Source organism: Trachypithecus francoisi, unplaced genomic scaffold (genome assembly GCF_009764315.1).
Source record: "Trachypithecus francoisi isolate TF-2019V2 unplaced genomic scaffold, Tfra_2.0 Lachesis_group18, whole genome shotgun sequence".
In the NCBI taxonomy this organism is placed as follows: domain Eukaryota; kingdom Metazoa; phylum Chordata; class Mammalia; order Primates; family Cercopithecidae; genus Trachypithecus; species Trachypithecus francoisi.
The window spans coordinates 67203288-67228458 of NW_022681463.1; the positions used below are offsets into that span (position 1 = coordinate 67203288).

General features: G+C 41.2%; 2 protein-coding genes and 1 long non-coding RNA gene across 3 annotated transcripts; 1 reads left to right on the forward strand and 2 right to left on the reverse strand.

Moving 5' to 3' along the window:
* Positions 1-511: 511 nt before the first annotated feature.
* Positions 512-7271, reverse strand: KCNRG (potassium channel regulator). The gene is made up of 2 exons (XM_033176856.1): positions 5618-7271; positions 512-1226 (listed from the first exon to the last, which is right to left on the reverse strand). Exons 1-2 carry the CDS (start codon positions 6193-6195, stop codon positions 986-988), a joined length of 819 nt encoding a protein of 272 aa, XP_033032747.1. The 5' UTR covers positions 6196-7271; the 3' UTR covers positions 512-985.
* Positions 512-24796, reverse strand: TRIM13 (tripartite motif containing 13). Its single transcript, XM_033176852.1, is given in 5 exon segments — positions 512-1226; positions 7955-8677; positions 8680-9631; positions 24001-24093; positions 24646-24796. Coding segments are annotated over 2 exon segments (1221 nt in total). The 5' UTR covers positions 9626-9631; positions 24001-24093; positions 24646-24796; the 3' UTR covers positions 512-1226; positions 7955-8402.
* Positions 17238-19961, forward strand: LOC117063233. Its single transcript, XR_004428824.1, has 3 exons — positions 17238-17600; positions 19292-19302; positions 19950-19961. It is a non-coding gene; the product is annotated as an uncharacterized LOC117063233 (long non-coding RNA).
* Positions 24797-25171: the final 375 nt, after the last annotated feature.

Below are 25171 nucleotides of genomic sequence, written 5' to 3' on the forward strand. Positions count from 1 at the left end.
TATTTGGGAGGCTGAGGTGGGAGGATCACTTGAGCCCAAGAGTTTGAGACTGCAGTGAGTTATGATTACCAGAACTCACTACAGCTTCCAACTCCTGCACTCCGGCCTGGTGACAGAGTATTATATAAAGAGTATTAAATAAATAAAATATTTGGTGCCTTGCCAGAAATGAAACTGTGATTGATAAAAACATGCTGGGGCCGGGCATGGTGGCTCACGCCTGTAATCCCAGCACTTCCGGAGGCCGAGGCGGGCGGATCACAAGGTCAAGAGATTGAAACCATCCTGGCCAACATGGTGAAACCCCGTCCCTACTAAAACTACAAAAATTAGCTGGGCGTGGTTTTGCATGCTTGTAATTCTAGCTACTCAGGAAGCTGAGGTAGGAAAATCACTTGTACCCGAGAGGTGGGGGTTGCAGTGAGCTGAGATCGCACGTTTGCACTCCAACTTGGGCAACAAGAGCAAAACTCCATCTAAAAAAAAAAAAAAAGCTGAAACAAACAAACAGAAGTGGGAAAATACGGGAGGCCCAACTATTTTCTTGTTTACATATAATATTTCTACATATTTATTGGGTACATGTGGTATTTTGTTACATGCATGGAATGTATAATGATCAAGTCAAGGTACTTAGGGTATCCATCAGTTTGAGATCAATTTTTTTTTTTTTTTAGACAGTCTTGCTCTGTCACCCAAGCTAGTGTGCAGTGGTGCAATCTTGGCTCATAAGCATTCATGAAGAAGAGTAAGGGAAAGATGTATTGAAGGTAGAACACATACCAAAGCACCAAGTACATGGAGTTGTCTAGAGAGCAGCAAGCATTATGGCTTAAGCACAGTTGGGGCCTGGTTGCCCAGAGATGGCATGGTAGCAGATGAAGCCAAGAGTTAGGCTGAGTATAGATTTGGCTAACATGTATGCCCTAAATATGTAATGAAACAAGAAAAATGACAATTTCTCTTTAAAAGAGAATAGACAACTTCATTTCTTTATCTGAGATTGCTCTGGTATGATGATAGTCTCTGGTTTTGGTGTTTCATTCATGATGAGTGCTTCAGGGCTTTTTATCTTTTCAAAGCTATAGCATTCAGTTTTGTCTTCAGAGGATACTGTTCTAGTGCTGACCAAATGAAAGCCTTCCTTTAATAAAGTATCAATCAGTAAGCCGAGGACATTTGTTCCGTTGGCCAATTTTCGGTTATCAGGTTTTATAGAAACATACCTAGGACACACAAAAAGAAGCTTAATTATAAAGCATCCCTTTAATAACTAGCAAAACTATACACATAAATTTGACTTACAACCTCAAAGGCAGATTCTTCTCAAGACAGATTTTTTTTTTGAAATTTCATTTACAAATCCAAATCAGTAATTTCTTTTTTTTTTTTTTTTTCTTTTTTTGACATGGAGTCTCAATCTGTCACCCAGACTAGAGTGTAGTGGTGTGATCTTGGCTCACAGCAACCTCCGCCTCCCAGGTTCAGGTGATTCTCCTGCCTCAGCCTCCTAAGCAGGTGGGATTACAGGCACACACGGCCATGCCCTGCTAATTTTTGTATTTTTATTAGAGATAGAGTTTCACCATGTTGGCCAGGCTGGTCTCAAACTCCTGACCTCAAGTGATCTACCCCCCTCAGCCTCTCAAAGTGCTGGGATTACACGCATGAGCCACCATGCCAGGCTGCCAAATCAGTAATCAGGTGCTGAAAATCGAGACCTTGCTGTGATTTTGAAAGTCATTTCAATTCCATATTTAGAAGTAAACCAACACTCATCAATTTGAGAGATTATTTTCTAAAGAAAACATTTGATCAAACATTAAATTGTCTTATTTTATATAACTATGTCCAATTTTGTTTTGAATTAGCTACTATTTAGTTGATTGAATCAAATATTTCAATGAATGCTATGCACTTACAATTTCCCCTCCAGATTTAATCTTATCAGTTAATAGCACTGACATTATGGATTTTCCTTTGTGACTTACTCCTATCAAATCTACCTTTTTTTTAAGTGAAAATTTGCAGATATGAAATGTCAAGATTTTATTGTCACTTTTTATGCAATAACTCTCCATTGTCAAAGACCACAACTTGGGGTCAAAAGCCTCTGGAGTGGAAAGAGCAAAATCTTCTATTCACTGAGGTGCTCCACAGAACAAATGCAGTACACAGAACCAATTCAAGAAAAATGCACATGAGGAGGCAGAGCTTGCAGTGAGCTGAGATCATGCCACTGCACTCCAGCCTGGGCGACAGAACGAGACTCCGTCTCAAAAAAAAAAAAAAAAAAAAGGAAAAGAAAAATGCACATGAACTTTTCAGATTAGCTATCTGTTGGCTTTAATGATGTCAGCATAGGCTGGGCACGGTGCCTCACACCTGTAATCCCAGCATTTTGGAAGGCCGAGGCCGGTGGATCACCTGAGGTTGGGAGTTTGAGACCAGCCTGACCAACATGGTGAAACCCCAGCTCGAATGAAAATACAAAAAGTAGCCAGGAGTGGTGGTGCATGCCTGTAATCCCAGCTATTTGGGAGGCTGAGGCAGGAGAATCGCTTGAACCCCGGAGATGGAGGTTGTGGTGAGCCAAGATCACGCCATTGCACACCAGCTTGGGCAACAAGAGTGAAACTCCATCTCAATAATAATAATAATGATAATGTCAGCATAACATATCTGCATGGACACAGCTTTATGACTCCTTCCTTTATCTGCCATCAAAGATGTTTTCATAAAACTCTTTGTGTCCTCCCACCATTAGTTTATGAGATGTGAAGAAAAAGCTAACTTAGATTAGTTCAGGCAGAAACCTAAACCATCTGTAGTTTTAAATGGATAAAATGATCCTTGGGGACATCCCTAACCTTCTTCTAATGATCACACTTGAAGTAGAGTGGTTTTTGTAGTTCACATTTAGAAACTCATTCTAAGCAAAGAAACCAATAGTAAAATCTAAGAATTACCAAACTACAATGCACATCTCAAAAAATGTTTATTATGTTTGATACAACAGATTCTCAATATTAGCAAATCATTCCACTTACCCCCAAGCCCCAGATCTTGACTGTATAGTCTAGAAATATTTGTCAAAGAGAAAAAATGTTACAGAACATCTCATAAAAGAATTAAGATACAAATAGTATATACAGATAGTAGATAGTAATAAAGCGGAATGTACTTGCAAGAAATCACCTAGCTAAAATACTTGGTTCCGTATGAGGACAAATTGAAAAATAAAAGATTTCAAGCACACAAAGAAAGGACAGAATAGAAGAAACCAAAGGAAAATAGAAAGTCTAAACTTATTTTTTAAATTTAAAAGCAACTACACTTTTCCATTTGAGCCAGTTCAAAAAGAAGTCAGATAAAGACTCTAGAATCCTATGACCAACTATAACTTGAGCTTGATAACACGAATGGCCATCTGAAAGATGCAAGCCAAGTATTTCTAGTACTATGACCTTGAGAGATAATAACTGAGCAACCTGCTAGATGAACCTTGAGTGGTAAATCATATTGATAGAACAAACTGAATAAGGTGAATGATACACCAGACAATTAGGCACCAATTAGGCTCACTTCTCCATTTTTCCAAACCAAAAATATCTGAATAGACAGATTCAGAGCAGGGAGTGAGCAAAAAATAAAAATGATTGCTAATTAGGCAATTATATACTAAAAGTGGGCCTTTTAAGGCCAGAGTTTTCATCCCAATTACCAGAGATCCCCATAATGTCACTGTATTCAGATTGGCTATCTCTACTTTTAAATTGGCACTGTCTAAAAATTCACAAACATTTATGGAATGAAAAAAATTTTGAGCTCCAAACAATTGAATACCATTTGGTGATGCAAGAAAATGCTAATTTTTAAAATAGCTTCTGATTTTGGAATTATGGAAGTCTAAATATGTCTTCTCACTTTAAAATGGAAAAAACTTTTGTGCTGTTTCTAAAACACAAACACTTAACATAAAAAGGGCACTGTGTACACACAGGAACATTCCAGTTTTAGTTTCTAATCATGTTTTTCAAGATAACAATTACTTTCTCCAAATGCATGGTTTTTAAAGAGTATTTCGTATTTCCAGGACATCTTTTGACCTAGTGTGTTTCTTTTTAAAAATCAATGCCACTTTTTTCTCTAGGTTTCTGACTTTTTGAAGCATGATCCCCAAAGAGGTCATAATCACTCAAATTTTAAAAACCAAAAAATGTTTCATTTTTGTTAAAGTATCCCATCAATGCAAATAAAGTTGTACAGAGGTTTGAGATAAAGATAAGGTATTAGATTTTCTTCACAATCAGCCTACTAGCTTGACTGGCTCTCTTTTCCCAAAATGACATTTCAACCTCTTTGGAAGGACAGGAAGTTAGTATCCTCCAGTTGGTAAGCAAGACCAAGGGGTGTGTTGTTAAGACAGAGAGACACTGGTATCCTTCCTGTTGACTACTGCTAAAGTTAAGAAAATACCTTAAAATACGTCTACCTTTACCACAAAAAAAAAAGTATATTTTAAATGCTATCAATAAAGAACACATGCAGGCTTTTCTTTTCCTCCTAAAAACTAAAGCCAGCTTTCACAGTTGGTAAAATAATGGTAGGACAGCATTAAGACATTTTACGGGGGGAAAAAATGTTTGTGACAGCAGAGTGGAAATCAGCATTAGGATCCAGCCAAGAACAACAGAGGGAGTAAGTGAAGAATTGACTCAGGAGCAACTATCCTTAACATACTGACAGCCTATCCCAATATTTTGAGTTAAGAGCCAAGGCTGTAACAGGATACCAAATTTGCCATGAGATATATCTGTCTTTAAGGGTGTTTAAAAATACAGTCAGCTGAGGCCGGGCGCGGTGGCTCAAGCCTGTAATCCCAGCACTTTTGGGAGGCCGAGACGGGCGGATCACGAGGTCAGGAGATCGAGACCATCCTAGCTAACGCTGTGAAACCCCGTCTCTACTAAAAAAATACAAAAAACTAGCCGGGCGAGGTGGCGGGCGCCTGTAGTCCCAGCTACTCCGGCGGCTGAGGCAGGAGAATGGCGTAAACCCGGGAGGCGGGGCTTGCAGTGAGCTGAGATCCGGCCACTGCACTCCAGCCCGGGCGGGCGACAGAGCGAGACTCTGTCTCCAAAAAAAAAAAAACAGCTGAAGGAAAAACAGTAGCCTAATCATAAGAACTGAAAGAACAAATTATATAGTATGTAAGGAACTCAAAAGAAACCAGTGAGCGAGCCTTTATATAAACCACTGAAAGAATCTCTTAAAAATAAGGCAATTCTTTTGTAAGTCAAATTCATTAGCAATGGAACATAATCTATTAAATTATTTTCTCCTATGATTTGAATGTCCATAGTCTGGTTTTTTTTTTGGGCAGTCTTCATTTATTCCTTTTGTCCCACCTAATAATAGTCCCTTTCACTCTAACAAGTATCCCAGTTTAGAAAGTAATTATTTGGTCATTCTACCCAACTCCACTGGTTACCCCAAAACATTATTTTGAATAATCATCTTTTCTAGGAGAAGTTACAGGCCTGAGGAACTTCAAGTATTTAGAGAAAACATCACAAACTGGTATACAAGAGAAACACTGCAAAGTACAAAATACTTGACTCCAGTTTGGTTATCAGTACTGCTGTCAGAACCACACTGGAAAACCAGGTCATGGTAAGAAGGTCTTTGTGGAGGCAGTGGAAGTAAGGTCATCTGAGGAGGGAAAGAGTTACTACTCCAGGTCGGCGCTGAAGGTTGTCCTGTAAACACTGTAATCCTCCCAGTTAGCATCTCAATTGTTTTGCTGCAAGAGCCAAACACCCTGAAAAAAGCTTGAGTGTTCTGGCTTAGGAAAGGCACCTCCACAAGAGCAGGTCTTTGCTGTAGCAGGTATGGGTTTAAGAGATCAACTAGAGAACGAAGTTCATAGAAAAGAGCCTCTCTCTGAAGCCTAAGATAGTCTGAAAAGTCAGTAGGTAATAAAAGCTGGTAAGTTCTCAAAAAATCTAAGATGAAACTAAATAAAACACCATCTCTGTCTACAAAAATCTGGCCACCAACCATCTTGAATTCTTGGTCTCTGCCATCTAATATGCGTGCCAACCGAGAAGCAGGAAACTGCTTTATCGTAGAAAACCTTGTCGTGCATATCTTCCCTCCCACATTCAAAGTGACCAGTTCCTGACTACTCATTCTTCCCTCACTTCAAACCATCAGCCACACTTAATGTTAACTTAACCTTAAATGATGCTAGTTATACATGATTATACAACGGAGGAGAGGGAAGAATAACAAAAACCAGAGACTTAGATTCCCAGGAAACTACTGTAAGGTAAATAGCATATCCATGGCTGTGTTTGCAAATTTGAGTTGCCTGGGAACTTGCAGTATACAAAATGAAAAAGCAACAGATGAGGAACTAAATAGTTTTAAGGAAAACTGCCAATATATCTGAAGATAGACATCAAATAGATCCCTTTCCTGTCTTACATTTAAAAAATTCTCCATGAAAACCTGATAAATGTAAAACTATATAGATTTTTTTTTTTTTTTTAATTACTGGGAGGGAAAAAGCACTTCTCCCTCCCCATACCTGTCTAGCACGCAGAGGCTAGACTTAAACGTTTTTCTTAATTTCTTATGATCTCCTTAGCAATTTAGTGGCTAAATCATGAATTACATGTTAGGAACGCGACAGCCATTACCTCGCCTGGCAAGCTCAATTTGACTATTCTCATAGCTAGAAAGAAATCATTTCTTCTGTGCTTTAAATTTAGTTGCCACCTTTTATCCTGTCCCCATTTTCATTACCTCCTCTCAACCAAATTAAAGGAAGACTGAGGTAAAGATCTCTATTTTCAGAAAGTCTATTCCACTTAATGGGCTTTCAAGGAGTATCTTACTCTATGGCAGAAATAAGGCAGACTAGAGAGCAGTTAAAAGGTTACTTCTTTGTTATATGAATTCTAAGCAAGGTAAGTTTTTTTATTCCATGAGAGGGTATCTTTATCTCCTGTGAGCAGACAGAACAGCATTAGTGTTCAGCTGGTTACTTTGTACTTTGTAATAGCTGACAGACTGTTTTATCTGTTGTCAAATTAGCAACTACACTAAACATTCTTTCTGTAAGCAAGTGGATTGGTTTGGTTGTACACTTGCCATCTTTGGAACAAAACAACACATAGCTGCCAGAAAAAAAGGCAGTCTTCCCATTTCCTGCTCTTGCCATGTATTTCCGATATATATATATATATATATATATATATTTTTTTTTTGGTCGAGACTGGGTCTCGCTATGTTTACTAAGCTGGTTTCGAACTGGAACTCTTAGCCTCAAATAATCCTCCCACATCACTGTCCCAGAATGCTGAGATTATAGACATGAGCCACCATGCCCAGCCACCTGATCCTTTTTTTTAACGTATCTATGCTTTTGCTTGCATAGCCATGTAACATTTCTAGTTGATCATCTTTGGTGAAAACTACAAAAACAAAGGAGAAAAGGGCAGACTGAAAGCTCCACTCTCCTAAAAATGTAAACTTATCACAAGAAAATGCCAGGTTTTGTATGTACCATTCACATTTTGGTGATAATTAACTCTGTAGAAAATTTTGGAAATCTAACTCAGTACCCTCAGTTGTCTCCCACGTGTGCGTGTGTGGGAAATCTTCTACACTATCTTTCCTTTTTTAGAGCATGTTCACTGTCAAAAAGGTGCTTTAAGAGTAGTCTTTGGCTGGGCACAGTGGCTCACACCTGTAATCCCAGCACTTTGGGAGGCCGAGGCGGGCGGATCACGACGTCAGATCAAGACCATCCTGGCTAACAGGACGGTCTTGAGAGACAGTGAAACCCTATCTCAACTAGAAATACAAAAAATTAGCTGGGCGTGGTGGCACGTGCCTGTAGTCCCAGCTACTCAGGAGGCTAAGGCAGGAGAAACACTTGAACCTGGGAGATTGAGGCTGCAATGAGCCGAGATTGCACCACTGCACTCCAACCTGGGCAACAGAGCAAGACTCCATCTCAAAAAAAAAAAAAAAAAAAGTGGTCTTTACTGCGTGCTTAACAGTCACTATTATACTACCTACACCTCCATCAATACAATATTAGATCATATGATCTCTCACCTATTTTTATCACAGCATAAATACAACCAATATTTGGGGTGGATGCTTATTTCAAAAGCACTCTTTAAACAAAAAAGGGTTCAGGCCTATACTACTAAATTTCACTTTTATCTTTATGCTACCTAATTTGAACATGTATAGGAGATTATTTTTGGAAGGAATACTTTTGGAGGAAAATATGTGACTAGAATCGTTGACCAAATCTGAATTACCACTCTCTATTCTCTGACAATTTCTAACAAAAGAGAACTGCATACTTGAAACAGATTTTATAATAGTTTATATTTGCACACAAATTCTGCCGCATTGTTCAGTACCACCAACGTAAAATTCTTGAATCTTTCATTGAAAATGAAAAACCCATCTGTCACCTGTTCCCAGTAAAAAACTGATTGTTCTATAAAATCGACTGATTTAGTCAGATAGGAACTAAAGTTTGAAAGACAGTCTTTCCAAGTTGCCAGGTCATCAAATAATGACCATTCTAGGAACATGGTAGGACCAAAGAGAACGACAAGGCCAAGCAGAAGGACTAGCAAAAATACTTATAAAAGCTCCAGGGAATCTTGTTAATGAATGTGCCAGTGTCTTGAGGCAAAGAAAGTTTATCCACATCAACTAGCTTTATGTCTTCCCATTGACTAGTATCAAAGTTCTTCATTAAGGGGCTTGCAGGCAAATTAGAGGGAGGTAAAGGAGTTTCCTTGATTACTTTGATTTTCTCCCTGAACTCCTGCATCTGTTGCAGAAATACAATGGGTTCTGACACATCTTTGAAAGCCTCAGCAATGTTAAAGGCCATCCGTTGCTCCTGCAAGATGGTGTTGAGTTTGTTGATCTCTGGATCATATGCTTGCATAACAGCAAGTTTCATGGTCTCAAAGTCAGACAGAATTTCATTCTTCTTTTGATCCAATGTGTGTTGTAACTTCTCAAAAAATTCCTTCACTTTATCTGAATCTTTAGTCAGTAACTGTAGGGATTTCCTCTTACTAGTTTCCAAGGTATCCAAGCGAGAAAGAGCATCTCCCCGACGCCAGGTCTCAAAGCTCTGGAAGAGGGACTCAAAGGCATCCCTTTCCTGAGCATAGGCATCTTCAATAGAACAGAAGGCATGCTTGGTGTGGTCCCCACGAGTAGCACAGATCCCACAAATCAGCTGCATATCAGTCAGGCAGAAAATGTTGAGAGGCTGTCCCAAGTGTCCTTTGCATACTGGCATTTTGGGAGAGATCTTGATCTTGTTATACTTTTCCACAATACCCTTCAGGGAGTAATTAACCTGCAGGCTATTAATTCCAGTAGCTGAAGTTTCCTTACGGCACGTAGGACACTTGAAAGGAGCTGGTCTCCACAAGGAATTCCGCACACTCCCCTCTAAGATCCCTTCTAAGCATTTTTTGCAGAAGTTGTGGGAGCAAGGCAAAACCCGTGGATCATCAAACAGACTACAACAAATAGGGCACGTGAGATCTTCTTCAAGCAGCTCCATCACATCCTACCAGAAAAAAAAAAATTTATTTTACTCCAATAATCGTCACCACTAGGACTATGTAATAATTAGAAGAAACTGTCTTCACAGTAAAATGATCATTCACTGAAATAACCAGCCAAACAAAGGAAGTGAGAATTAGTAAGGGAATGCACACCAAAGCAAATTTAATCCGCTGACACTAGAACATGCTCCTTTAATAGTAAGGCATCCTATACACAGGCCTTTGTGTGGGCTTTCCAACAACAGTCTTTGGATAAGACAGACTCAGGACTAGGACAACTGCAAGTTGAGCCAGCAGGACCCAAACAATTGTTTTAAAACAGAGCTGACTACTGACAAAAACAAGGCTATTCAGTGTCTAACAGAATGAGCTCTTTACTCTGGGCCCACAAATATAAAATGGTATGTTATATAAAAGAAAGTAGCACAGAAATATAAATCCAAACATGTACTCTTCATGCAGACTTTATTATGAATTGGCATATTTTTCTATTTCAAAGGCAAGATTACAATTTTTAAAATCACAGGTAAAAGCACAAGATAAGAGTTGCAATTCACTCTTCTAGGTAGGAGAACTAAATGAGGTTTTTTGTTGTTTTTAAACCACCAGAACAGTAATCGAAGCCATTTTGTATTATCTAGAATCATCAATTTTCACAGTGTGGTGGGCAAAAACCTGGATGTCCCTCTTTCGGGGCATCTGTGAGATCAAAACTGTTTTCGTAGTAACACTAAGATGTTACTTGCTTTTTGCACTGTCAACATTTGTACCAATGGTGTAAAAGCAATGGTGTGTAGACACTGCTGAAGCCTTAGTAGGGATTGAGCAAAGCTGTAAGAAGCACTGAATTGTATTCATCATCACCACCCAAATTAGGGTTGGAGTACCAGTTTCATTTAAGAATGTTCTTGATGCAGCAGTAAAAATTATTCATTTTACTAAGTCTTGAGCCTGTGTACAGTTTTTTAATATATTGTGTGACAAAATAGGCAGTACACATATAGCACTTCTGCATACCAGCAGATGCTGTCTAGAGAAAAAGCACTTAAGTGATGAGCTGCAAGCTAAACCAGCTGCTTTTTTTCATGGAACACCATTTTTACTTTCTGAAAGAACAAATGATAAACTATGGCTATTCAGACTTAGCTACCTTACATCTTGGAAAAAAAAATGAGCTTGTTACTTCAAAGAAAACAATTGACAGTATCTCTTGCTAACGAAAAGGCTGGGTTTTATGTAAAAATTGGAATTCTGGAAAACATTTTATATTTATGAGCCTGACAGCTTTCCATTAGTTAAAGACTTTTATGATGAGATGGGTAGTGATATTAATGAATGTGAGGATTTTTTGAGGGGAAAGGAGTACTGTATAATGAAATGTGTCAATATTTGGAGATCTGCAAAACACAGTGAATATTATTTCAAGTCACTAACACATGTTATAAATCAGGCATGGGTAAAAGATTCATTTGAGGTTCACGAAAGACCAACAGGTTCATAAATACAATTTCAGATTCCATACTCCAACAAAGAAACTAGCACTTGCTGAGTTTTTGTATAGTATCAAAGAAGATTCAGGCTGGGAGCAGTGGCTCACGCCTATAATCCTAACACTTTGGGAGGCTGCAGAGAGTGGACTGCTTGACCTCAGAAGTTCACGAGCAGTCTGGGAAACATGGTAAAACCCCACCTCTACAAAAAAAAAAAAAAAAAAAAAAAAAAAAATTAGCCAGCTGTGGTGGCATGTGCCTGTAGTCCCAGCTACTCAGGAGGCTGAGGTATGAGAATCCCTTGAGCCCAGGAGGCAGAAGCTGCAGTGAGCCGAGATGGCACCACTGCATTCCAGCCTGGGCAACAGGGTGAGACCTTGCCTCAGAAAAAAAAAGAAAAAAAAAAAAAGATGAACTTACCTGAAAAGGCTAAACAGTATTCCTTCCTTTACCAACTACATATCTGTGTAAGCCTAGATTTTTGTGTACTTCCTTTTTTTAAGAGATGGGGGTGTCTCACTCTGTCACTCAAGCTGGAGTGCACTGGCACGATCATAGCTCACTGCAGCCTTGAATTACTGGGCTCAAGTAGGATCCTCCCAAGTAACTCAGACTTCAGGTGTGCACCACCATGTCTAGCTAATTTTTAGTTTCAGTGAGTTTGTGTTTTGTTTTTTGTTTTGAGATGGAGTCTGACTCTGTCACCCAGGCTGGAGTGCAGTGGTGCTATCTCAGCTCACTGCAACCTCTGACTCCCGGGTTCAAGCAATTCTCCTGCCTCAGCCTCGCAATTAGCTGGGCCTATAGGCGCATACCACCACGCCCGGCTAATTTTTGTATTTTTATTAGAGACGGGGTTTCACCATGTTGGCCAGGCTGGTCTTGAACTCCTAACCTCAGGTGATCCATCCGCCTCGGCCTCCCAAAGTGCTGGGATTACAGGTGAGAGCTACCATGCCCGGCCATAGATTTTTTTATAAACTACGTTGCCCAGGCAGGTCTAGAAATCCAGCCCTCAGGCAATCCTCCCATCTCCACCTCCCGAAGTGCTGGGATTACAAGCATGTGCTACCACACCCAGCCTTCTTTGTATATTTCAACCAAAATAATTTATTGCAACAGGTTAAATACAGAAGCAAACAAAAGACTCCAGCTGTCTTCTATTAATAGCCATTCATTACAGGCCTATATTGCAATGCCATGCTTCTCTGTATTTTGTTTTGGAAAATTGTTATTTTCCTAAATTATTTGTTAACTTGTAATGGGTTTATCATTGTTATTTTAAATGAGTATTTTTAAAAAATAGTTTTAATTTATAATAGAGTAAATATTGACAGTATAAAACATAAAAAATTTCTTGGGATTCTCAATTTTTTTTTTTTTTTTTTTTGAGACAGCTCTTTTACCCAGGCTGGAGTGCAGTAGTGCAATCTGAGTCCCCTGCAACTTCTGCCTCTTGGACTCAAGCCATCCTCCTGCCTCAACCTCCGAGTAGCTGGGACTACAGGCATGTACCATCACACCCAGCTAATTTTTTTTCTTTGTAGTTTTTTTTGTAGAGACGAGGTCTCACCATATTGCCTAGGCTAGTCTCAAATTGCTGGGCTCAAGTGATCCTCCCACCTCAGCCTGCCAAAACACTGAAATTACAGGCCAAGATTCTCAGTTTTTAAGAGTGTAAAAGTGTCCTATGACCAAAATATGTGAGATCCCTGATGTAGGCCAATACCATTTCTCAATGCAGGTTTATTATTTTTCATTTTTGAGAGACAGGGTCTTGCTCTGTTGTCCAGGCTGGAGTACAGTGGCCTAATTATAGCTTACTACAGCCTCAAACTTGTGGGTTCAAGCAGTCCTCCTGCCTCAGCTTCCTAAGTAGCTAAGACTACAGGCATGCACCACCACACCTGGCTACTTTTTTTTGTAGAGACCAGGTCTCACTAGCTGGCCTCAAGCAATCCTCCTGCCTTGGCCTCACAAACCACTGAGATCACAGGTGTGAGCCACTGCACCAGACCACAAATTTATTTTAAACATACATTTATCTCTATAGTTAAAACACCAAGAGTACTATATATTTCTACACTGTTTACTCAGGGATATATACACATATCACATTATCACCAAAATAATAGTAGGCCATCTATAATAAAAAGTGAAACTTTTTTAACAGTAACTTCAACAGCCATACATGACTGGACTATATCTAGAAGGTAAACAGTATTTAAAAGACAAGCTGAGCTTGCAGGGTTAATGTTTATTGCTTTTTTTTTTTTTTTTTTTTTTTTTGAGACTGTGTTGCTCTTGTAACCCAGGCTGGAGTGCAAGCAATGGTGTGATCTCTGCTCACTGCAATCTCTGCCTCCTGGGTTCAAGCGATTCTCCTGCCTCAGCCTCCAGAGTAGCTGGGATTACAGGCACCTGCCACCATGCCCAGCTAATTTTTGTATTTTTAGTAGGGACGGGGTTCCACCATGTTGGCCAGGCTGGTCTCAAACTCCTGACCTCAGGTGATCCACCTGCTTCCCAAAGTGCTGGGATTACAGGGGTGAGCCACTGTGCCTGGCCTTTTTTTTTTTTTTTTTTTTTTGAGACAGTCTCACTCTGTCTCCCAGGCTGGGGTGCGGTGGCGCAATCTCGGCTCACCGCAACCTCTGCCACCCAGATTCAAGCGATTCTCCCGCCTCAGCCTCCCGAGTAGCTGGGATTACAGGCACCTGCCACCGCACCTGGCTAATTTTGTAGTATTTTTAGTAGACACGGGGTTTCACCATCTTGGACAGGCTGGTCTTGAACTCCTGACCTCAATGATCCACCTGCCTCTGCCTCCCAAAGTGCTGGGATTACAGGCACGAGCCACCGCGCTGGGCCCTAAGTTTTTATTTATTTATTTATTTATTTTGAGACAGTCTCACTCTGTCACCCAGACTGGAGTGCAGTGGCACAATCTCGGCTCACTGCAACCTCTTGCCTCCTGGGTTCAAGCGATTCCCCTGCCTCAACCTCCTGAGTAGCTGGAAATTACAGGCGCCCACCACCACACCTGGCTAATTTTTATATTTTTTTACTGGAGACAGGGTTTCACCATGTTGCCCAGACTGGTCTCAAACTCCTGACCTCGAGTGATCCGCCCACCTCAGCTTCCCAGAGTGCTGGGATTACAGGTGTGAACCACCACGCCCAGCCAGTTTATGGCTTTAGATTGTAAGATACATGTATTTATAATATATAACATAGGGAGAACTAAAGCAAAGATTATTCTGTCTCAAATTTAGTGTCATACTGCAAACAAAAAAAGTGTAACAGCTGATTTTTCTGAAAAATCCTTTGTGATATGACAAATCATATAACCTTTGAAAAGCATTGGGAAGAGAATGGCTATAAAGACTAAACTTTGTCTTCTGAAAGAGGTCACCACGCAGCTGTAAGACACACAAACTTTCAGAACAGTGAAGTCAAACTTTTGATGATCTGCCAACCCCAGTCCTGCTCCACACTTTTCACTTCCATTACTGTCATCTTTTGCCTAAGAATTCTACACAAAGGCCAGATTTTTGAGAAGGCAATAGAAACAGGGAAGTGGTAAGGGCAACACTCAATAAAATAAACCTAATTTACTCATCTTTGCAATGTTAATACTTCAATGTTAATACCAGAGAATGCTATCCAAGCATATTAAATAAGAAGAAAACAAAGAACATACCAAGTGATTGGGTGGGATGAGGAGGAGAAAAAGGACACCGAAGGCAAAGAGAAACTATGAAGAAAATTGAGGATACAAAACAGGGGCCAAGAAGAATTTTCAGGCAAACAAATGTGACCAAAAGTGAAAAGGAAAATGTCACACACAGGAAAACTTAAAATAATAAAGTCATCCCAAGGTCATGATCAACTTACAGCTCTTAAAGTGAACCAGAGGGGAAAAAAATACCTATTTGGAAAGTCTCTTTTCTAAAAAAATTGCATCAAAATTACAATAGATCCTCTTGTTTCCTTTTTAGTGATTTAACTTACACATTTTGGTTTATAATTTAAAGATTCTTATTTTCATTCACTTTAAAATCTAAATATTTCTGGCCGGGCGCTGTGGCTTACACCTGTAATCCCAGCACCTTGGGAGGCCAAGGTGGGCAGATCACCTGAGATCGGGAGTTCAAAATCAGCCTGGCCCACATGGAGAAACCCCGTCTCTACTAAAAATACAAAATTACAGGCGTAGTGGTGCATGCCTGCAATCCCAGCTACTCAGGAGGCAGAGGCAGGAGAATCGCTTGAACCCGTGAGGCAGAGGTTGCCGTGAGCCGCAATTGCACAACAGCAAAACTCTGTCACCAAAAAAATTAAATTAAATAAAATATCTAAATATTTCCTTTTCTCTTCTTCCTTTAGTTTTATGCCTTTTTTTTTTTTTTTTTTTTTTGGAGATGGAGTCTTGCACTGTTGCCCATGCTGGAGTGCAGTGGCGTGATCACAACTCACTGCAACCTCTGCCTCCCAGGTTCAAGTGATTCTCCTGCCTTCGACTCCCCGAGTAGCTAGGATTACAGGCACCTACAACCATGCCAAGCTAATTTTTGTATTTTTAGTAGAGACGGGGGTTTCGCCATGTTGGCCAGGCTGGTCTCGAACTCCTGACCTCAGGTGATCCACCCGCCTCGGCCTCCCAAAGTGCTGGGATTACAGGTGTGAGCCAACACGCCCTGCCTATGCCTTCTCTTTATACTCAAAACTTTCTCTAAGACAAAACTATGTGACCACTTCCACAAGTGACGAATACCTGATCCAAGAAACCTTGGTAGACATCTTTGTTGCCTCCAAAGTTTTAAAGGATAATATAAGTTAAAGATTTTAATCTCATAAATAAAAGGTACTCTTCACAGCAAATTAACTTACAGAATCTTAAAGTATGGCTAACACAAAATCTGAAATAATCCACCCAGCTTACTCCTTTGACATGAACTAAAAAAGCATACATCCCCTCCACCTCTTTTTCGGGGTTTTTTTTTTTTCTTTTCTTTTGAGAGGGAGTCTTGCTCTTGTCGACCAGGCTGGAGTGCAATAGCGCCATCTCGGCTCACAGCAACGTCTGCCTCCTGGGTTCAAGCGATTCTCCTGCCTCAGCCTCCTGAGTAGCTGGGATTACAGGTGTACACCACCACACCTGGCTAATTTTTGTATTTTTAGTAGAGATAGGGTTTCACCACGTTGGTCAGGCTGGTCTCAAACTCCTGACCTCAGGTGATCCGCCCTCCTAGGCCTCCCAAAGTGCTGGGATTACATGCATAAGCCACCGCACCTGGCCTTTTTTTTTTTTTTTTTTTCAAGACAGGGTCTCAGTCTGTCGCCCAGACTGGAGTGCAGTGACGCCATCTTGGCTCACTGGCAACCTCCCCACCAGCAACCTCCGCCTCCTAGGCTCAAGCGATTCTCTTGCCTCAGCCTCCTGTGTAGCTCAGATTACAGGCATGTGCCACTACCACCTGGCTTTTTTTTTTTTTTTTTTTTTTTTTTTGAGACGGAGTCTCGCAGTCGCCCAGGCTGGAGTGCAGTGGCCGGATCTCAGCTCACTGCAAGCTCCGCCTCCCGGGTTTACGCCATTCTCCTGCCTCAGCCTCCCGAGTAGCTGGGCCTACAGGCGCCTGCCAACTCGCCCGGCTAGTTTTTTCTATTTTTTAGTAGAGACGGGGTTTCGCCGTGTTAGCCAGGATGGTCTCGATCTCCTGACCTCGCGATCCACCCGTCTCGGCCTCCCAAAGTGCTGGGATTACAGGCTTGAGCCACCGCGCCCGGCCCCACCTGGCTAATTTTTGTGCTTTTAGTAGAGACGGGGTTTCGTTATGTTGGCCAGGCTGGTCTTGAACTCCTGACCTCAAATGATCCACCCACCTCAGCCTCCTAAAGTACTGTGATTACAGGCATGAGCCAACGCGCCCTGTCTGTTCTGTTGTTTTGAGAGAGTATCACTCTGTTGCCCAGGCTGGAATGCAGTGGCCCTAACACAGCTCACTGTAGCTTTGACCTCCCCAGGCTCAGGTGAGCCTCCCACCTCATGATACTACAGGCACATGCTACCATTTCCAGTTAATTTTTGTACTTTTTTTTTTTTTTGTATAGATGATGTTTTGGCATGTTGCCCAGGCTGGCCTCAAACTCCTGAGCACGAGCGATCTGGACTCAGCCTCCCAAAGTGCTGATTATATGGGCATAAGCCACTGCACCTGGCCTCAAGCTAGTTTTTTCCCCAATATAGAAGTCAAAAAACTTTATGTAAACAAAATAAATATTCACTGTTCAAATTTCAACTTTAAGTCAGATTAAGCACATAAAGGCAAACAAGTTTTCCAAAATTCATTTCTTCCTTTGAATGTTTCTGAATACTTAGAAAAGTCTCAAATTTTGAAGCACAAATACCTTTTTCCCACTAATTAAAAACTTCCCAAATGTTTTACACCAACAGTTTTAAAAGCTGACAACTTTTAAAGTTTCCAGAGAGGTGGTAGTAGACACTAGTTGCGGGAAAAAAGTCAACCTTGTTCTCCTGCCATATTGATATTTTCTAATATACTTTTAAATTTACATACAATGAAATTCACTTTTTGATTTAGTTTTATTTTTAACAAAGTTGCAGACCACCACTACAGATTTATTTTTTTTGAACAAATTGTCAAGCTATCCACAAACAAGGATTATAAAAAGTGCTTTATCAATCCTACCTCAATTAGTATTTGGCAACAGCTTCTATAAATGAAAACCATAACACAATCACTAAAATAATAAAAATGGAAAAGCCAATACTTACAAAGTTAAGGTGTGATAATATAGTAGAGTTAATATATATGTATTGGACTTCTTCCTTCTAGAAATTCTTTCAAGGGATCAACCTAAAATGATTATACTGCAAAAGGTACTCATTTACTCTGAAACAAAAGTTAATTTTCTCCTTATAAAATCTATTAGTAAAAGAAACTTTCCTATTGAGGTCTTTAAATTCCACTGGCTGTTAGCAATATAATAGAGTTGTTCAAAATATTACCCTTTTTTTTTTTCATATCCCATTAGGAAACAAAAAGAAAAGCCAATAAATATATTATGCTTTTATCTTAAGGATTTAACCCAAATTTCCATCCTGCTTTGAGGCATCTTTGAATGCAAGAATTTCAAAAAGTACCTATCTATCAGGTGGCTAGACAGCAAACATTGAAACTCACTTCACAGACATTAAATTATGCTAAGCTTTACTGAACTGAGAGTCACAAATGTTACTTCGAAATAATTCCTATAATAAAATGGCTCATTAAAAAAAAATCATTTCCTCTGAGCACACTAATCTTATCTTCAAATAGTGTACTATATTCTCCCATCTCACCCTCCTTAGTAGCTGGGACTATAGTCATGAGCCATTGCACCTTACTATGTATCAGTATGAGATCCATTAGCCCAGGTGCATTGGCTCATGCATGTAATCCCAGCACTCTGGAAGGCTGAGCCGGGTGGATCATGAGGTCAGGAGTTCAAGACCAGCCTGGCCAAGATGGTGAAACCTGTCTCTACTAAAAATACAAAAATTAGCTGGGCGCGGTGGGCCTGTAATCCCAGCTACTCGGGAGGCTGAGGCAGGAGAACCACTTGAACCCAGGTGGCAGAGGTTGCAGTGAGCCAAGATTGTACCACTGCATTCCAGCCTAGACGACAGAGTGAGACTCCATCTCAAAAAAAAAACAAAAAAAGGAGAGAGAGATCCATTAATAAATGTTTTCTTGAAACTAAGTAAGGGTCTAATTAACAACTATTAAAATCTAGGTAGAGGATATAAGAATACTTACTGTAATATTCTTCTGAGTTTTCTCTGTTTGAACATTTGCACAATAAAATGGATGGAAAAACTAAAGAGCCAATTATAGGAAAACCATATTGAGTTTAAAAAGTAAAACTTTGAAAAGAGCTAAATATAAGCCTCATAAGAAGTTTAATCTGCTGTAGTATGGTTTTGGTTTTTGTTTTTAGACAGTCTTGCTCTGTCGCCCAGGCTGGAGTGCAGTGGTGCGATCTCATCTCACTGCACCCTCCACTTCCTGGGTTCAAACGATTCTCCTGCCTCATCCTCCCGAGTAGCTGAGATTACAGGTGCCTGCCACCACGTCAGGCTCATTTTTATGTTTTTAGTAGATACAGGGTTTCACTATGTTGGCCAGGCTGGCCTCAAACTCCTGGCCTCAAGTATCTTCCTGCCTTGGCCTCCCAAAAGTGCTGGGATTACAGGCATGAGTCATCATGACCAGCCTATGGTTTCATCTTTCATAAAATTTTTTTTTAAATGTATTACTGGAAATCTCTGAATCCAGACCTATGAGGAGACTGACATACTTGTCTGGCTCTCAGTCTGTATGTAACCTCTGACAAACGACTTATACATACTAGTTTCTCTCATTTGTATAGCTATTTTAAAAGGTATATGAAAATTATTTATAAAGTTTTTATTTTAAATACTCTATATCAATGTGTCATTACTCTTCATTCTTTTAGAGACTGTCCCGGTGACTTATATGATCAAAACAGGACAAAGTAAGATACAGAGATCAGGTTTCAGATATAATCTCTAAAAATGAAAATTAATATATTACATATAGCACCTCTGTGATGTGTATGATCAACACAGGACAAAGCAAGAAACATCAGGTTTCAGATACCTCTAAATATGAAAATTAATACATTACACATAGTATCTAAAGTAATTATGTGGCTTTTGCAAACAATATAAAAGTTACCTTTGTGTCCATATAAGACAGGAAGTAACCAACCTTTTCTGGCATTATCCTAGAATGAACAGCAGTTAAAATTTCCAAGATATTTCTAGCAGGGACCCTGACAAGGCAAAATAGAGCTAGTACAGAAGGTTCACTAGGCTTGGAAAGTTCACCTACTCAGGAAGTTCACAAAGGGTTGTCAGACTAAGATGAAATTCTCAAAAATATAAACCAGGCCATTCATTACCTCGCTAGTTCAGAGCACTAAGAAAAACTTTTTCCTTTTCCTTCATTCTCTTCTCTGTACCACAGTTTAGCCTTGACTCTTTCCTGCTTGCTTTTTTTTTTGAGACAGAGTTTTTGCTCTTGTCGCCCAAGTTGGAATGCAATGGTGTGATCTTGGCTCACTGCAACCTCTGCCTCCTGGGTTCAAGCGATTCTCCTGCCTCAGCCTCCCAATTAGCAAGGATTACAGGCGCTTGCCACCATGCCCAGCTAATTCTTTATATTTTTAGTAGAGACATGGTTTTACCATTTTGGCCAGGGTGGTCTCAAGCTCCTGACCTCAGGTGATCTGCCCGCCTCAGCCTCCCACAGTGCTGCGATTATGGGCCTGAGTCACTGCACCCGGCCAGGTGCTGTTATTCTAGAAGGTATGATAAATACCTTATAAAAGTCACATAAAAGTAAGTTTCAGAGATCTGCTCATGTCTATAGTTAACACTGCTGTACTGTACACTTAGAAATTTGTGCAGAGGATAGGTCTCATGTTAAATGTTCTTACCGCAATTAAAACCATAAAATATTGACACCATACTGAAATCGAAGTTATCCATGCAACCAGCTTTTGTGTCTTCTTAAATTATAAAAGCAACTTCTTTTTATTATAGAAAATTCAGAAAATACAGAGAAAAAGCCACCCATAATCACATCAGCAAGAAATCACCACTACTATTATTTTGGTGTCTTTATTCCAATCCCATGTGTCTGTGCATGTGCACACATTTTAACAAAACTGGTAGCATAATACAATTTTGTATCTTGTCCCCTTATTTTATTACATGCCTTTTCCCTATCATTATATATTCTAGAAAAACATGACAGTCCATGTTGTGGATATGCTTTCTTATTGCTTATTTATGGGTGTTCTTCTTGTTGTGTTGTTTTGTTTGTGGTTTTATTTTTTGGGTATTGTAACATTTAGATAAACACCTTACAGAGAAAAGTCTTGCTCCACAGCTCTTATTATTTCCTAAGACAATTCCTTTAAATGTACTTCTGGGTCAAACAATAAGGCCTTTTTTTTTTTGGAGACGGAGTCTCGCTCTGTCGCCAGACTGGAGTGCAGTGGCGCGATACCGGCTCACTGCAAGCTGTGCCTCCCAGGTTCATGCCATTCTCCTGCCTCAGCCTCCCAAATAGCTGGGACTATAGGCGCCAGCCACCACGCCCGGCTAATTTTTTTTTTTATTTTTTAGTAGAGATGAGGTTTCACCATGTTAGCCAGGATGGTCTTCATCTCCTGACCTCATGATCTGCCCGCCTCAGCCTCCCAAAGTGCTGGGATTACAGGCATGAGCCACCGCACCCGGCCACAGTAAGGACATTTTTAAGGCTCTTGAAAAGATGACTAGGTTTCTCTCTAGAAAGGGTTTATATCACTTTATGAACTCTAACCAATGACGTATTAGAGTGGTCCACCTCTCAATGCAGTTCCTAACCTTACAAGAAAGCCTTACTTTTATAGGACTTAGTAAAAAACGAAGAATAAGACACACTTGTTACCATACCTACTCGAGTTTAAAATATAAAAGTTTAAGGCAGTTAACACTAGTCTGCATCTGTGTCTTACCTATATATACATATATATAGGCAATAAATGGTAATAAAATTTATGGGGTAGGAATAGAAATTTTGGGCTTAAAAGCATCTTAGAAATCATCAAAACACCTAACTTTAGGAGTCAAAAAAACTAAGACACCCCCAGCACTCAAAAAATGGAGACTTATCAGTTATACACAGCAAACTAGGCATCATAGAGCCTGAGTGTTCTAATTCTTAGACCTTAGCACTATATCTAGAAAGTGACTCAAGAACTCAGTATTCTTATTCATAAAATGAAGAGGTTTAATCATAAGTTCTCTAAAATCCCTTCTAAAATTTTGCAGTTTTTACAAACTAGGTTTAACAGGCTCTCCAGTGAAGGGGAAAGCACAAAACCTGCTTTTGAGTACCTGTGTTCAAGAACCAGTTTTATCCTTCATAAAATTAGGATTTTTATATCTGGGAATGGTGCCACACACTTGTAGTCCCAGCTACTCCGAAGGCTGAAGCAGGAGGATCCTAGCCCAGTTCAAGACACAGTTGAGAATCCCATCTCTTGGAAAAAAATTAAAAAACAAATTTTATAGTATTTACTTCATAATGAAATGGCTCCATTGTCTGGGGGATACACCCGTGGTTGTCTCGAGCCAAGAAAGAATTCAGGACGTGGACACACACGAGTGGGTTTAGGAGCGGAAAGTTTAACAGAGAAACGTTCCTCATGCTGAGAAAGGTCACCCAAGAGAGGGTCTCTGGGTTTGAGGTGAAACGCAATTGATTTTGTACAGAGCAAGGAGGTGGTGATTTACAGAGCCCAGGGGATTGGTTTGACCAGGTGTACCATTTACACAGCCTGGCTAAAGACTGACCCTCCCACTCTAATTTTTTGTTATGCAAATGTGGCTTCTATCTGGGGCCACCATGACACCTGCACCTGTGGTTTTACCTAGTGATCGCCAAGATGCCCACATAGGGTGACAAGGAAAAGGAAGCAAGAAACCCCATACTGAATGTACCTGGCTTCCAGATATAGCTGGCGACATTTACATACAAAAGCTTCTAGCCTGCATATTTCTGCTTGCAGCCTGACTTTTCAGGCTGCTTTCTGTTAGAAAATAAATGGTTTGGGGGCTTTTTTTTTTTTTTTGGTAACCAGAGTCTCACTCTGTTGCCCAGTCTAAGAGTGCAGTGGCGCGATCTCGCCTTACTGCAACCTCTGCCTCCTGGGTTCAAGCGGTGGTTCTGCCTCAGCCTCCCAAGTAGCTGGGATTACAGGTGTGCACACCCCCACACCCAGCTAATTTTTGTATTTTTAGTAGAGATGGGATTTCCCCATATTGGCCAGGCTAGTCTTGAACTCCTGACCTCAACTTCCCAAAGTCACCGGCCAGGAGCTGCTTTTTATTAAAGGAAAATTCCACCAAGAACTCTTTTACCCTTTCTAGCTGCCTAAAAATAATTTTTCAATAACTCCTGTATTACAGTAATGTGTGAGAATTCCATAAACTACAAAACTATACAAACTTAAGGTTTAATTACATATATGCAAACTCTACACATTTAAGGTGTTATTGTGGAGCACCAGTGTATCAAGCAAGAAAAGGTTCTAAACTTGAACTGTGATTTCAAGGCAAAGCAAAACACGTATTACATAGGGTATCAGGTACAAAGCAGTGTCATGAAAATGAGCGTATCTGAACAAAAGCTGTGGCAGAATTAAGGCCAGATAACCTATCATAAATGTATAGAATGAACAGAACAGCCCGGTGTTAGGCAAGGACTTCCCAGGGAGGTTTAGTAAGCCAGCTGGCAGAAAGGAAAAAAAAAATGTATTTTTAGGGAAGGATAGGGAAGCTCCCATTGTGCAAGAAGGAAGTATAGTCAGTTAACAGCTCCATCAAGTTCTACTAGAAGGAGTGCCTATATAAATAAAATTCTGCTTTAAAAATGCCTATTATATAAAGGTCTCTAGAAAACTCAAGCCCTGTTCTAAAAGCCCTAGCAGCCTGACAATTCCCTAAGCATAGGAGAAGGGGAAAAAAACTAGGAAAAAAGTGTGGAAGCTCTTTTCTTCTTTTGCAATATAAATGTTTGGATATATTTAAGATAAATACCACATAAATAGATGCTAAACGTGGATTCTATTTTTCTAAGTTTTAACAAAATATGAAAAGAACAAAGACCACCAATGAAAAGTGGATGGGAACATACGTATTCTACACACAGTTCCATTTTGGAAGGTTCTGGGGCCTATTGAAATTGGGTGTTTAAAAAAAAAAAGGATAACATAGGAAAATTATTGTAGCATTTTACCTCTGTCTCCTATAAGCTGATGTATTTGGCAGGGTTACTATTTCCCAGGGCAAAGCAGGTTTTTTCACGTTTTGACTAACGAACCACAGGCTACTGCAAAGAGAAAAGAAAAAGAACAGTATTAACGCATTTATTTGCACAGGACCCCAATCTTGAGCCTCAATTTTTTCAATGGCCCCCAAAAATAAAGCCAGGCTGTTTAGACCTGGTGAAACGCCAGGAACCTGGAGCTCTTTGTATTAAGCAGCTTCTCGGTTAGGGCGCCCTCCCCCGGCGCCATGCAACCTCTCCAGGTCAGCGCCAGACGCTGGCGGCGCGCTCTAACCTAAGGCCCACACCCGTCTTTTCTTTTCTAGGGAATGTGGAGACGCTGGTAGCAGGGCCGGAAAGCCTCCGGGCAGAGCAGGTTTTCTGGACCACAGACACACTGCCCCGGCGCCCACCGCAAGCCGCTCCTCCCCACGCCCGTGACAGTGCCCTGCTGGTTTCCGACGCGCTGCCGGGACTGGAGCTCAGACGGCCTTCGCCAGCCCCCCCCTCCCACGCAGTTCCCTGCTGACCTGGGCAAGTCCCCACCCTCGCTGCAGGTTCGAGGACCACCCCGCTTTCCCGAGAGGAGCCGGGCGGCGGGTACTTATCTCCGACCTCCGGCGAGTGGGAGAGGCAGCGCGACCGCCTGGCCTCCAGCCGTGGGGATCGTATGGTACGCGCCAGGCACAGCCTCAAAATGGACTCGCGTCTCCGGCGAACCCCGCCCCCTCCCTTTCCCTCCTCCCCCTTCCCCTCCCCTTCCCCCTTTCCCCTACCCTCCCCTTCTCCCCTTACCCCTCCTCTCCCACTTCCCCTCCCCTTCCCCCTTACCCTCCACTTCCCCCCTTCTCCTCCCCTTCCCCCCTTCTCCTCCCCTTCCCCCCTTCTCCTCCCCTTCCCCCCTTCTCCTCCCCTTCCCCGTTGCCCGCCTCCCCTCCCCTGCCCTCCCCCCTCCCCCCCCACCCTTTCGCCTTCCCCCGTCCCCGTCGCCTCCCTCTGCCTGCACCTCGGGCCGCGCCTCCCCGGCCCGCTTCGCTCTGTCCCGCCTTCCCCGCCGCGCCTAGCCCCAGCGGAGGGAGCCGGGAGGTGAGACCGCGCTCCTTCCGGCGTCTCCAACCGCCGCCGGCTCCCGCCGTCCACC

Coding starts and splice junctions, on each gene's coding strand:
- KCNRG (XM_033176856.1), bottom strand. CDS start 6,195: ATGAGTAGTCAGGAACTGGTCACTTTGAATGTGGGAGGGAAGATATGC. Junction 1,227..5,617: donor GATAACCAAACTGGAGTCAA/GTATTTTGTACT, acceptor TGTGTGTCCTAG/GTATGTTTCTATAAAACCTG.